Below are 13,883 nucleotides of genomic sequence, written 5' to 3'. Positions count from 1 at the left end.
CCCAGAGCAAGTCTTTTTTTTTTTTTTTTTTTTTAAGATTTTATTTATCTATTTGACAGAGAGAGACAGTGAGAGCAGGATCACAAGCAGGGGGAGAGGGAGAGGGAGAAGCAGGCTTCCCGCTGAGCAGGGAGTCCGATGCGGGGCTCAATCCCAGGACCCTGGGATCATGACCTGAGCTGAAGGCAGACGCTTAACGACTGAGCCACCCAGGTGCCCCCCAGAGCAAGTCTTAAGTGTGAGAAACAAATAGAATTTGCTGGGGAAACACCCAGAAGAAATTTCTATGCATCCTTTGTTTCAGTTTTACCACTAAGTTCTCCATTTGTGTTTTTTATAATTCACAACCACCCCCCCCCGCCGAACGTTGCAATTTGTGACAGAGAATGCAATAGAAGAAGGTGCTCTGCGTCCCCCTCATGCAGCAGAGTCCAGGAGCTCAGCACGAGGTGTGAGTCGCAGCCATCCAGAGAGAGCAGGAGGTGGCCCTGCTCCGTGTGGGCCCGAAGAGACTCCGAGAACAATCGTGGGGGACGAAGCTCTCGTTGACCACACACACACACACAAACACACACACACACACACACACACACACGAGAGGCTCATTGGCCCAGGGCTTGGGCAGAGCGCTCCCTGAGTCAGAGTCAGGCAGCCCCGAGCACTCTCCCACCTCACTCTCCCACCGGCAAGGACAGCAGCCTCCCAGGGACAGCTGTGGGGGTGTGCAGCTCAGAGCCAGCCCATGGGGCTGGGGACACTCACAGTTGATGTTGAACTTGGCTGCATGCTCAGTTTTCTCTGCAAAGACCTTCTTCTCAACACACGTGTTGCCTTCCCTGAAAGGTGGTGATAGCATTGGGGGGTGACACTGAACTTGAGCTGTCCTTGCTATGGTCCCTCATAGCAGACAGGGCTCGCGGCAGGACCTGCCCAGGCCCCCGGGGCCACAGCCCCACAGCTGACCAGCCGGCCTCCACACGGGCCTCTCTGCGCACTGACCCGGGGCCGCCCTGTGTGGTCGGCCTGTTGGCCCAGAGCCCAGGGCGGGGGCTCCGAGGGCACCGGGAACCACCCACAGGGCGCCGGCTCCCATCAGGACGCTGCCCTGCCCGCCCACCTGCCCGTCCAGGAGCCAGGCCCTCGCTGGCCCCCAACCCCAGGGTGGGGGGCACACCCACCATTTGTGCAGAATGATCTCCAGGTTGTCCTCGGGGGTGGGTCTCAGCTCCTGGACGTACACCCTCAGGGGGGCGGTCTTGGCGTCCAGGAGGGAGATGTCGCTGGCCGCCATGGCCATGGAGTGCCACGTCCCAGCCACCTGCGGAGGGGGCCTTGAGCTGCCATCGGGGGCGGGAAGGAGCCCCAGCCCCACGGGGAGCTCGCCCTCACACCCCGGCCGGCGGCCCAGTCTAACTGGGGTGGCCGTCAGTGAGCTCTGGACGACCCTCGGCCATCGACCAGACACCGGGCTGCACGATTTCCACACTTGAATTAACATGCCTGTGTTCCCCAGGTGGGTCTGAATACACATCATACGAGTTCCCTAGAACCTTCTGGGTCTTGGGAAACCAAGAGACAAGCCGCCCTGAAGACGGAGAGCCGGGTGGGGGTTTCCCGACGTCGTGGGTTCTGCTCGTGCCCGTGTTCCCTGCTGAGGCCCCACTGCCCTGCCCACCCTGCAGCTCACCCCCACCCCAGCCGTCCTCCCACCTTCTGGAGGTCCAGGTTCTCCATGGTCTGGGGGACGACGATGGCCTGGATGCCACACACGAGGGCCAGGCCCAGGGCGAGCGGGAGGCACTTCATGGCTGCGGCTGTGGTTGCGCTGAGCTCCCGGGAGTGAGGAAGGCCGGGCAGCGGGCTCGGGCCCTTTTATGGGGGCGGGGGGCCCCGCAAGCCAGCACCGTCTGGGCCCCCAGCCACGCGGTTCCCCGAATCCCCCGTGGCTCAGCCCCAGACCCTCAGGGGGCTTCCCCCACCGGGACAATAGGAGGCCTTCTTCCTCTAAGTGGGAACAGGAAGGTCCCTGTGTCCCCGGGGCCTGGACAGTTCCTGGCAGGCCCCAGAGGGGAGGCTCCGGGGCCCCGGGGGTGCGGGCTGGCCGCCGGCGTCAGGAACACTTCCTCTGAGGAAGCTGAACCTGCTCATCTCCCCACAGCCCCGCCTCCCCTGTGTTCCCCAGCTCTGTGCCATTTGGCAGCAGGGGCCCAGGCAGCACCCCCATTGGGAAACCTGGGTCACCAAAGTGTGTCCAGACGACCTTGACAACTTCACCTTCACCCAGGAATGACCTCTTAAATCACCTTCTCTTTGTGTTCCCAGCAGCATCTCTGTACTTGTGGACCACACGGAGTTTCGTCCAGTGGGCAAAACGATTAGGACTGGTCTCCCTTCCCCGCTGGGAGCAGGAGTGGGGTCCCGGGGGCTGGGAATAGGGCTTAGGGGACAGAGTCCAGTGTGGGAAGATGACCACATTCTGGGGACGCCACCTACTCAGCTACTGGATAGAAGATGCAAATGCAGATGTGATCCCCTTCACCTTCTCTGTGAACCAAAAGGGAGGAATCTTGATGATCCCCATTATTTAGGAAACGTGAGGGTTCATTGAAATCTCCTGGAGAACTTTTCAGACCCGCTGAGGCAGGGACGGATCCACCATGCTCAGGTGAAATGTTTTTTGAAAATTGTTTATTGTGGGAAAATACACATGACATAAAATTTACCCTCTTACCCTCTTTTAAATGCACAGCTCAGGGGCGTCCGTGCGTTCACACTGTTGTGCACCATCCCTCTGTCCGTCCCCAGAACGTGGTCATCTTCCCACACTGGACTCTGTCCCCTAAGCCCTATTCCCAGCCCCCAGGACCCCACTCCTGCTCCCCGTGTCTGTGGATCCGACTCCTCTAGGGCCTCCTGGGAGTGGATCCTTCATTTGGTCCTTCTGGAGACCTGGGAGGGGGGGGCTGCCCCGGGAAGCCTCATGTTTTCCAGGGAAAGGTCAAGGTGTCACTGTCCCGCTGGGTGTCAGCTTCGGAAACCTCTGCAGTGGCCAATGTCTCCACGCCCCACAGCCATGGCGTAGCCCCGAGGAGCCTGGCGTTGGCTGCAGGAGGATGGGAGCTGGTGGCTGGTGGGTGGCATCCTGGGGGGTCTCTGCTGAGTGCTCGCTGGGACAGATACCTGTCCAGACAGACAGCCCCGCGGGCGAACGCCTGGCAGAGAGCTCCTGGGTTGACCCCTGGTTCCAGGATGGGAGAGGGGAGCAGGACCGTGCTCATTACCAAGGAGATCTGTCCGCTTTATCTCTTTGCTCCCCACAAGCTCCTGGAAGGTTCTCAGGGCCTCCGGTTCTCATCCAGGGTGCGCGCCAGATGGTAAAGGTGGGTCTTCGAAATCAAAGCAGGCCAGCCAGCCCACGTTGGGGGCCCTCTCTTGGGCAGGGGCCTCCAGATTGTCCTCAGGGTCATGCCCAGGGCTGGGGCATCCCGCAGCCAGACATCCTGAGAGGGAGGCCAGCAGGGAACATGTGAAATGCTGCCTAAAGCCGGGGGCAGGGAGGTGACGAGAGGACTCGTGGGAGGGGTCTGTGGTCATCACGTGGGCACCCAGTGGGGGTCTCTCTGTTGTATCTCCCTGCTCCAGCCCAGGCCCTAACTAACTTGGGACTTGTGGGCACAGAGCCTGGCTTGGGGCTGAGGGTGGGTACACGCAGTGTCGGTGGACGTGGGCAGTGGGCAGGGCTGCTGACAGGACAGGGGCCGTGGAGGTGGTCCACGGTGCATTCTGGAGTGGAAGCGCTGGGGAACTTTGGGAGAGTTTTTTTAAAAAGATTTTATTTATTTATTTGAGAGGGAGCATGAGTGGGGGAGGGGCAGAGGGAGAAGCAGACTCCCCACTGAGCGGGGAGCACGACACGGGGCTCGATCCCAGGACCCCGGGTTCATGACCTGAGCCGAAGGCAGATGCTTCAACGACTGAGCTGCCCAGGTGCCCCAGCTTTGGCAGAAATTTAAAAGCAAGTTTGTCTGAGCGTCATAGTCTCAAAATCAAGATGCAGCTCTGATGGGGCTTCTGGTTTGATAAGCTCTCCAGCAGGGGTCCTCAAGCTGGGCAGGAGGACATTTGGCAGTGAAGCCCATCCTGTGCTCCGCAGGACGCTGAGGGATATCCCTGGCCTCCACATCTGCCTCCCTCATCATGACAGCCACGGTGTCTCCAGACATTGCCCAGTGTCCCCTGGGGGCCCTGTTCAGAGTCCCTAGGCTAGGGCACGGCCACACCAGTGGCTGACTGCAGGAGGAAAGGGCAGAGGGTCTCCGAAGTGGGGGGCTGGGCACGCCCTTGAGTGGACATGGCGCTGGGCAGCAGGAATGGTAATTGCAGATGGTGGACAAAATCCCCCCAGGCAGGGCTCAGAGCAGCGGGGCTGGGGACTGGCAGGAGGCTGGCACCCCCAGAGGCTATGCCCAGCCTCCAGCTCTTGGCTGGCCCCGCAGACTCCGACAGAGCCGGATGCGCCGATGAGCATCGCCATCTGTGAGTGCGTTCTGTCCATCCTGCTCCCGGAGTACGTGATGGGTGCAGCTTCCCTGGCAGGAAGCTGATGAAGATACCGTGTCCCTCAGCTGCAGGTGACACGAGGCTCAGGACCACACCACCATCTGCTTAGAGAGAGAATGTGCGCGGGCCACTCACCGGGGCTGAAGGTGCTGGGGAAAGCCCTTCGCCCGGGGGCAGTTTGTACCGTGCGTTTCCAACAGGCTTCCTGGAGTATGAGCAGTGGGCCTGTGTCCCCAACACAAGCCCAGACCTTCCCCACTCCACCCTCAGGGTGCCCCCTCGTTCCGGGACGGCCCCTCCCTCCCCTGCTCCCATCCATGCCCTTCAACCCTGCCTGCCCGGCCCCTGGAGGCCTGTCCCAGAGCCCAGGCCCTGGAGCCAGGGGGCCACCACAAGTTTGCATGGGATGGAGGGGTCAGGCAGGTAAAGTTGACAGGTGGAGGGGGCTGGTCAGGATCTGATGTCCTGAACTGGACCCCACACAGCCCAGCCTGGGGTCTCTGCCAGCCCCTAGAACACCTCTGAACTCCTGGCCCATCCTCCCCATTGCTGGCCAGACAAGGCTCCCAGGACCCGGCCTCCAATGGACCCCACAAGCCCCCTTCCTGTGTGCCCTGGTGGTACCAGCCGGAAGAGGGGCCGGGCAGGAGGACCTGGGGCCATTTCCCACTGATGAGCTTCATGCACTTCTCTTCCTGGTGCTGTCAAGGCCCTGGGACAGGCCCTGGGGAGGTGGGGTCTCCAATCTTCGTGTTCTTCAAATGGGTCTCCTGAATCTATAAACCTCTCAAACCTCCATCTGCTTGGCTCCCACCTGGCCCACCCACTGACCCCACAGCTGTGAGCAAAATCCTTCTCTGTTCCTACATGGAAATGACAAGCCATTGGCCTTCCCAGGAGCACCAGCCCTGAGGGGGCGGGAGTGAGGCCACTGGGAGCCTTCGGGAGCCTTGAAGCAGAGCCACTGACCGGGGCGGCCCCACGGGAACCGGGGTGGGGGGCGGGGAAGCCCGCACTGAGCGCCCTGGAGGCCCATCCAGAATCCCAGCTTGCCCAGACGGCAGATCACCGACACGAAGGGGTGCAGCTGGCGGCTCCTCTCCTTGGGGATCGGCATGTTCCCTGCCCTGCACTTTATGTACCAGTTTCCTAAAGGCTGGAGGAGGGGGTACGTAGCTCTCAGCGGGAGATGAACACGGGCTAGAGTCCCCCATCCCTGAGGGCAGGAGGATGCCCCACCCTGCCACAGGGAGTGAGCCCACACTCGCATCCCTCCTCTGCCCGGCAGTCGCCCGAGACACAAGAGCGGGGACTCTGGTCACAGGCCACTGGGTGATCACAGACCACTCCCCAGTGGGAGCTGGGAGCATGGGACACACACGTGCTCCACCCCACCGGGCTCTCGCCTCTTCTGGGTGGGCAGGAGTCCACACAGCATGAGGAGCAGGCTCAGCCCCGCGGCCAGCAGGGCCAGTGGCATGCCCGGGGACCCCCCTTCTGCTCCTGGCCCTCCGGCTGCCTGTGCATCCCTGGCTCTGGGCCGACCTGGAGACAGGGTCCTGCCCTCTGTCACCTTCACAAAGGCCCCTGGGCTTTGCAGTTTAGGTGGTGATTAAATCGTTTTGTTTGGATCCTGTGAATGGATGCTCTTCATTATGTATAATTAGCCCTTGGGTTTGGCTCCTTCCGAGAGCCCTGTCTGGAAGTGTTACCGGAGCGGGAAGTGGCACATCTCTGAGTTAGGAGCCTGGGAGATGAGAGGGTGGCCTCCTGTGTGCCCTCCCAGCCTCTCACAGCGCCCGCCCCGGGAGCCCCGGACCGGCCCTGGCCCCCCTCACTCTCACCTCGGGGCCGATGTTCCCCCCGGACCTCCTGGACTCCAGGCAAAGCGTCCAGCCTGCTCCAATGCCCCTCCGAGCTGCCCGCAGCGCCCACTGCGGCTCCCTCACCCCTCACAGGCTGGATTGATCTCCCCCTCAAGTGTACCCTGACTCCTGCTTCCATGGTCCCATCAGTGCTCCTGGTGAGACCCTGGGAGACCCCACTGACCCTCTGTGCCCTTTCGTCTGCTACCCACACAGCCAGGGCAGCTTGCCCCCACCCCGCACGTCCCACAGCCACCTCCTCCCTCTGGTGCTGCCGTCCCTTCCCTCGTTCCAGGGGAAGAGTCCCCTGACTGAAACCCCCGAAGCGTCCCTGCGTTCCCTGTCCCTCGTTCCTTCTCCATTCTGCTCCCAGAACTTTCCACCGAAGTGCAAGTGGCATCGTCCTGCTCTGGTGCATGTGTCTGTGCATGTGTGCCTTTCTGTGCGTCTGTGCGCACGTGTGTCCGTGTGCTCACGTGCACACGTGTACGTGGATGTGCGCCTGTGCGCCTGTGTGTCCGCGTGCTCGTGTGCACATGGATGTGCGCCCGTGTGTCCACGTGCTCGCGTGCACGCGTGTGCATGGAGGTGCGTCTGTGCGCACATGTGTCCACGTGCTCGCGTGCACGCGTGCGCATGGAGGTGCGTCTGCGTGCACGTGTGTCTGCGTGCTCACGTGCACGCGTGTACATGGATGTGCATACGTGTGTCTGTGTGCTCGTGTGCACGCGTGTGCACGGAGATGCGTCTGTGCGCACGTGTGTCCGCGTGCTCGCGTGCACACGTGTACGTGGATGTGCACACGTGTGTCTGCGTGCTCGCACGCACGCGTGTGCATGGAGGTGCGTCTGTGCACACGTGTGTCTGCGTGCTCATGTGCACGTGTGTACATGGATGTGCACACGTGTGTCTGCGTGCTTGCGTGCACGCGTGTGCATGGAGGTGTGTCTGTGTGTGCACAGGCATTTGTGCGTGTGTCTGCACGTGTGCATGTGCATCTATGCATCTGTCTGTGTGCACGTATGCGTGTCTGTGTATACGTGTGTGCGTGCACGTGTGTGTGTATCTGTGTGAGAGCGTGTGTGTGTGCTTGCACATGTGGGGAGAGGCTCCAGAACATTCCTGCGGCTACACATTTCTTACTTCGAAGTCTGGGTGATTCTACCTCCTCCAGGCCCAGAACCTTCTTTGAACACTTGATCCTTGGGCCTCCTTCCCCTTTCTGGGGGAGTGTCCACCCATGTGGTCACAACCAGCTCAGAGCTTCCTTCTCTGGGAGGTCTTCCCTCTGCTCCTGAGGAGGGTCAGCGTTCTGTGTGTCCCCTTTCGTGGCCCCTCACATGCCAATGACCCCTCCATCACTGTTATGTGGCAGGAAGAGGGTTTTGCTGCCGTGGAATCTGCCCTGCGTGTGCACTGCCCACGTCGGATGCTTCCTGTCACTGGTACTAACAACGCTGCGTGTGATGCCCTTCACGTCCATCAAGGACCAGCACCTGTCCACGTGTGCGGTTCCTGGCAGAGAGACGTGAATGGATGAGGGCCAGTCAGCACCCCCCGCCCCCCGAGGGGAGCCGTTCCTGCCCATCCAGGTGGGCCCAGTGTGCGCACAGTCCTGTAAGAGGATGCGGGAGGCAGATGTGAGGATGCGGGGACAGCAGCGGGGCTACACGACGAGGACTCCCCCGGACATGGCTGGCCTAGCTGATGGAGGAAGGGCTGCGAGCCAGGGGACACGGCGGGTGGCCCCGGGATGTGAGTCCCCAGAGGGAGCTGGTATGAATGGTCTGCTGGGATCAATGCTTTCAGCAGCATGCTCGGCTCGTGCAGGGGGCGCCCCGCCGTGCACCAGACAAGGAGGCGAGGGAGGCCCGCCATGGCGTGGGCAGAAGTCGGGAGGCCCACCACAGCATGGGGGGGCCTCAGAAACAGAACAGCGCGCTAAGTGAGAGAAGCCAGACACAGGAGGTGCCCAGGGCATGATTCCTCGCCTACGAACGTCAGGAACTGGCAAATCGGCAGGCAGAGCACAGATCGGGGCTGGGGGAAGAGGGATGGGGTCTCCTTTGGGGGGATGAACACATTTCATGACCAGAGAGAGGTGGTGCCTGCACAACATTGTGAACGGTCCAGGTGCCGCTGAATTGTTCACTTTAAATGGTTCATTTTCTGTTACGTGAATTTCACCTCAACAAAAGATTGAGAAGAGAATCCGGATTGTCCGGCTGGACTCGAGAGATGGAGCTCACGGCAGCAATGGAGAATTTTCCAGAGCACGGACGTCAGTGCTTAGGGTGGGCGTAAGTGGCGGACTCTGCTCTGACCAGCCCTTGCAGAGGTCAAGCAGAAGCGGCCCCAGCGTGCAGAGCGTCTGCTGGGGGCTGGGGGGCAGGTTTTTCTGGGCCTCCTTGAGATGTGGATTCTGTGAAGACCCCGCTGGTTCCCGCCCCATCTGGCCAGTGACTGTCCTCCCTGGGACTCCAGGACCTCCTGGGTCCAGGCCTCCCCGCAAGCCGCTGTCCAGCACAGAGCCGACATCTGGACAGCCTTCAGGCAGGGCTGGGGTCATCGAGAAGAGATGGTCCCGGGGCAGGGCCTGGGCTGTGGTTTTCAGACAGGAAGGCGACTCTACCAGGGTCTCTGCTGCCTCCCCACTGGGGAGCTGGACCCCGAAAACAGGCTCTGTAGAAGCCCAGGAAGACCCCCGTCTGGCTCTGCCTGCTCACCCTCCAGCTGGAGGGAGGCCTCCTGGGGCAGATCTGCCTAGGACTGTCACCTGTCTGATCCTAGCACCCCCACCCTGAGTCTCAGCCCCAGACCATTAGGATCCTAAGCCCCGGCTCCGGCTGCCTGGAGCCCCTTCTCTGGCTATGTGAGAAGGGACCAGCTACTTAGGGGCAGGTCAGCACCAGGTAGACAAATAGTGCAAGGCCCTGGCATCCCAGGACAGGGCACCATGGATGGGGTGGCCTCCGTGGGGCCTCCCTTGGGGAGTACCCGGCTGGATGGCCTCACGCCTTTGCAGGGAAGTGGGGTAAAGAGCGTTGTCCTTACTGAAAACCAGACATGCAATGCCAAGGCTGGCGAGGCCAGGCCCTCAGGCACCGCCCCCCCTCGCCCCCCGGGCTGGCAGGGGTCTTGCTCTGCAGCAGAGACCCCCTGCCCGGTGTTTCCTGCCTTTGGGGCCAGCTGTGTCTGGGAAAGGCCCAGGGACACCCGTGACCCGGGAAGCCACACTGACCCTGCGTGGAGGGAGCTCCCTGTACCTCCTGCCTGCAGAGGGGCTGGCCCTGCTCACCCCTCCCACCACAGGGGAGACCCCTGCTGGCTGTGGGTCAGGCTACTCACTGCAGTGCTGTAGGGTGATTTCGGGAAACTGCAGTGTTCCCACCAGAATATGAAAGCAAGTTCCTCTTGCAGTGGCCCCTCCCCAGGCGTGGAGGGAGGGAGCAGGAGCCGAGACGCACCCCAGCTGGGGTCCTAGTGTCTTGCTGCCCTCATCCTGGAGGTCCCGAGGAAGCTTGGCCTCCTGCCTGCGCCCTCACTCCTGCCATGCTTGCAGCCAGTGGGGAACTGGGAGCCCAGGTGATCCCCACCTGTATGTGTCCCCACCTCTGGTCTGAACCTGCCATCCACAAACCCCTCTCCCCCAAACACAGGACCACCCAGAACCTGAGCTTCATGGGCCTCAGTCCCGCAGAAATCCCCCCACAGGACCCCTGGGCAGAGTCGCAGGAGCCCCCCCACCGCACCCTCAAGCCCATTGGACTGCCAGGACATCAGTGGGTCCTCACATCTTTCCTGCCCTGGCCTGCCCACCCGAGGGACCCCACAGACAGGCAGAGTCACCAGGGATTGCAGAAACCCTTTATGTGGAAATAGGAGAGGGGTGGAGGCCGGGGAGTGGGGGAGCGGGGATGGCAGGAGGGGTGGAGCGGGCCCGGGCCCTCGGGGCGGGGGTTCCTTCCACGTCCTGCAGGACGGAGGGTCTTGGGGCTGCTGCCCTGGGGCTGCTGTGGATGTGCCTCCTGCCCTGGGAAGGAGGGGGTGTCAGTGAGGCCAAGGGGACCTGGGGGGCTGCAGCATGGGGTGCCGGTGCGGGCTCGACGGGGGCTCCAGCCCTTGGACCTGAGCAGTCAGAAGGGGTAGGTTCCCCCAAGGCTCCCTACCGGGGTGAGGGCGTGTGACAAGGTGACTTCCATCGGGGTGGGGGGCGGAGGAGGCGCAGGGATGCAGTTCTCGATTCTGGCTCTGCCCGCACCTGGGCAGGGTCCCCGAAACTCCAGTTTCCAAAAGGACACACAGCCAGTGAGGGACCCAGGAGATCTGAAGTATGGTCGCCATATTTCTGAATCTTTTAAGCAACTCATTGGGTAAACAGAGTCACAATGACCATCTCGGGGCGAGGATGGATTTCACACATTGGGGCCTATCGGGAGGTCCGTTGCCCCCTTGCACACCAGCCCATGGCGTGCTCACTCAGAAAGGGTTTTCTAGCTGCCCAGGGGCTGTTCTAGGAGACCGAATCTGCTGGTGATGCTCCCAGTGCTGGGGTGGCTGTCCCTGCCTGGCCCAGGTGGGACCCGGGGTGGGGGGCAGACCCCATGGCCTCTTGAAATCCCACTAACTCCAAGGTGATTTTCGCACGTGTCCTCTGCAACTGTCCACTTACCCTAATCTCCTCTTGGAGAGCACGCTTCTGTGGGAAAAAGGAAACACACATGATTCAGGAGATCCCAGGGAATCAGTCATGGCCCCAGAGCCCTCACTGGTCAACGTTTCAGCTAGCCCCGGAAAGAGCAAAGCCCAAATCAGATGCAGTGTGTTCTCCTAAAATGTCACTCTGCTGGCAGTTCCACCGGGGGGGGGTGGGGGGCAACTGGGCAGGGCCGGGCAAAAGCATCCTTCCTACCCGTCTGTGTGGGTTCCAAGATCTTCTGGTCGAATCCCTTGGCTCTTGTGAACTCCTGAAAATTCTCCAAGGCCTCCTGGTTCTTCTCGGGGTCCCTTCCTGTCGGGGAAACCAGGAGACCCAAGGCTGAGGGGTATGACCGGGAGGCCTCTCTACCCCAGCCTGAGCGGAAGCCCGTGCACCCGCCTGGGGGCTGGACCACAGGGCCCTGGGCCGGGAGGAGAGGCGCTGGAAAGGCAGGCCAGGCAGCTGTGGGCATCTAGAGGGAGCCCATGCGGCAGACCCAGGAGGAACACACCTGGGCACCTCCGGGGAGTGGGGAGCAGCTGCGGGACCAACCCCGCCACAGAGGCATTCCCTTCCCAGGGGGCCCCAAGGAGGAGTGGAGCTGCCCCCGGGTGCAGCGTGGCCAGCTCCCTGACATTTGAGTCCCTGCGCCCACAGTAGCCCTCTGCTCTTGCTGGGTTTCCACCGCAGGGACCTGGGCTGGGCACCCCGATCCCGAGCCCTGGGAATGCGTGCTTCCCATCAGGAAAAGCAGCCAGAAGGAGGCTGCCACCTGGAGAAGGACGGAGGGGAGGGAGAGGGTCTGCAGGCGCTGGGCAGGGACGTGACCCTCACCCACGAGCTTTGCCATTCGGACGTGCTTCCCCTGGAACTCGCCGTCACAGTAAAGAATGTAGTAGTCCTTCACGGGCGACGGCCTTGTGTACACCACCCACTTGCCATTATCTGTGGGAGGGCGCAGGACACGTCCTGGAAAAGCCGCGTGATTCTCCAGAAAGAACCCGCGCTCCCCCAGATCCAGCTTGGCAGACCGCCCAGCCTCCGCGCACTCCCAGGCTCCCCACACAGGCCAGTTCCCCCTGGGGACAGCTGTGTCCCACCTAGTACTTGGGGTCTGGTGTTTGTATCTGCAGGGCAATCTGGCTCACGAGAGGAGACAGTAGGATTAAGGGGTCAGACTCCTCAGGCCGCAGCCCATCCTCTCCCAGTGTGTGGGGGGCGCGGCCCGGCTTGTGCTCCAGGACTCACAGGCCGAGTATTTGCCAGGCTCGGAGGTTTTCTTCAGGACCACTTTCATGTCCTGGCACTGACCGTTTATCCTGGAACACAGTAGCCATTGGTGACCGCCCTCGCTGCGCCCCTCCCACCTCGAGCTGCCTCAGGGCAACGGCCCGTGCTGCCCTGGGTCTGAGACTGGGTCGCTGGCATCTCCCACCCCAAGTCCCGGCTGGAGCCTCAGTGCCACGTGGGACAGCTCCCCGGGGCTCCCCCAGGGGAGGGGAGGCGCTGTCGCACCCCCAATCAGCCAGCCCTGCTCCCCCAGGGCCTCTCCCCTCCTCCGTGCCCCCCGCCAGTGAGGCACCCTCTCGGGCACTGTCCCCCAAAGCCGCCCAGTGCTGAGTGTGAGGAGGGGGCTGCCAAGGACACCGGCGTGTTCTGCTTGTCCCACCCAGACGTTGGCTCTCCGGTATGTGTGTGTGTGTGTGGGGGGGGGGGTGCTGCTGGGGGCGGTCACGGGCCACTGGGCTGCTGACACTCACAGCATGGTGATCTTGGCTTCCAGGTTGCCCCCCTCCAGGGCTGTGAGGGTCATGGGAGTCACTGACTCTGGCTTATTCTCAGGCATCTCCAGGTCTGCAGTCATGGCCTTCAGATACCATTTCCCTGACACCTGGAGAAGAAGGTTTCCTTTCCTCAGGGCTCAGGCTGACCCCCTCCAGAGTCCCCTTCCTGCTCTGCAGCCCCAGGCTCTCCTCCACCCCCAGGGCTGGAGGCACGAGCATTTCCCAGCCCACCACCCTCCCCAGCAAATGCCCAGCGCCCTTGCCAGACCCGCCGGTGGCCAGCCCCTGCAGGCCCCTTGCTCCCAGGGCCCTCTGCCCCTGGGGCTCATTTGGCATAGACCCCTTTTGCTCTGTCCACTCCCTCAGGGATAGGGGTTGGTGGCTTACCCTAAAACATCTCCCCTCTCCCCGAGCCCCCTCCAGCCCACCCTGCCCGATCTGAGCCTCACATCTGCGGGGTCCTTTTCTGAGGCGGGGGGATCTTGGGCCTGTAGGACAGCAATGAGGTTGAGGCCGATGGTCAGGAGCAGGGTCTTCATCTCTAGGGGTCTGTGCTCTCGGCTGCCAGCAGGTCGCTCGCTGGGGCTCAGACAGGCTGTGCCTGCCCTTCACACAGACGCCCTTTATACCGCTCAGCCCAGGGCCCCCAGGAGACTCGGCACAGACAATTGACCACTCCCTTCCCCGCCGTAAACCGTGGCCAATTCTGCAGTGGAGTGGATAAAATGTCATTATTGTTGGACCAAACAACTCTTGTTAATCACCACGGATCATCGGAGAAGGGCCACTGGCCATAGGAGCAGAGTTGCTGATATTATCCTGGAGGGAAGCGAGCCTGAGTGCAGGGGGTGGAGGCGTTCTGTGAGGGACACCGCCGAGGGGACCCGCAAAGTGCCGTGGGCTTCCCCTCTGTCCCCACCGACTGGGCAGACTTGCCGCTGCCAGCGAGGGAATGCAGGTTGGACCAGAGGGCTG

General features: G+C 62.0%; 2 protein-coding genes across 3 annotated transcripts in view; both read right to left on the bottom strand.

The window, feature by feature from the left end:
* The window catches only part of LOC102737400 (beta-lactoglobulin-2-like), a 3,923-nt gene extending 2,063 nt beyond the window's left edge, over window positions 1-1,860 (bottom strand). For both annotated transcript variants that reach the window (XM_031034831.2, XM_006739624.3), the window contains exons 1-3: window positions 1,711-1,860; window positions 1,179-1,318; window positions 763-836 (exon numbers count right to left, since the gene is read on the bottom strand). In XM_031034831.2, coding sequence (XP_030890691.1) covers window positions 763-836; window positions 1,179-1,318; window positions 1,711-1,806 — 310 coding nt within the window. In that variant the 5' untranslated portion in view covers window positions 1,807-1,860. The remainder of the gene's footprint in view (window positions 1-762; window positions 837-1,178; window positions 1,319-1,710) is intronic.
* A 5,901-nt stretch (window positions 1,861-7,761) lies between these two features.
* On the bottom strand, window positions 7,762-13,447 carry LOC102737091 (major allergen Can f 1-like). Its single transcript, XM_081802664.1, has 6 exons — window positions 13,358-13,447; window positions 12,885-13,015; window positions 12,373-12,443; window positions 11,959-12,069; window positions 11,338-11,436; window positions 7,762-7,940 (listed from the first exon to the last, which is right to left on the bottom strand). Exons 1-6 carry the CDS (start codon window positions 13,445-13,447, stop codon window positions 7,762-7,764), a joined length of 681 nt encoding a protein of 226 aa, XP_081658790.1.
* Between the last annotated feature and the right edge of the window lie 436 nt (window positions 13,448-13,883).

This window comes from Leptonychotes weddellii, chromosome 14, assembly GCF_054177405.1.
Source record: "Leptonychotes weddellii isolate Sample4059 chromosome 14, ASM5417740v2, whole genome shotgun sequence".
Classification (NCBI taxonomy): Eukaryota; Metazoa; Chordata; class Mammalia; order Carnivora; family Phocidae; genus Leptonychotes; species Leptonychotes weddellii.
Note: the sequence above shows the minus strand (reverse complement) of the source record. Positions and strands in the feature narration are given on the sequence as shown.

Coding starts and splice junctions, on each gene's coding strand:
- LOC102737091 (XM_081802664.1), bottom strand. CDS start 13,447: ATGAAGACCCTGCTCCTGACCATCGGCCTCAACCTCATTGCTGTCCTA. Junction 13,016..13,357: donor CAGAAAAGGACCCCGCAGAT/GTGAGGCTCAGA, acceptor CTTCTTCTCCAG/GTGTCAGGGAAATGGTATCT. Junction 12,070..12,372: donor GCCTGGCAAATACTCGGCCT/GTGAGTCCTGGA, acceptor GCCCTCCCACAG/ATAATGGCAAGTGGGTGGTG.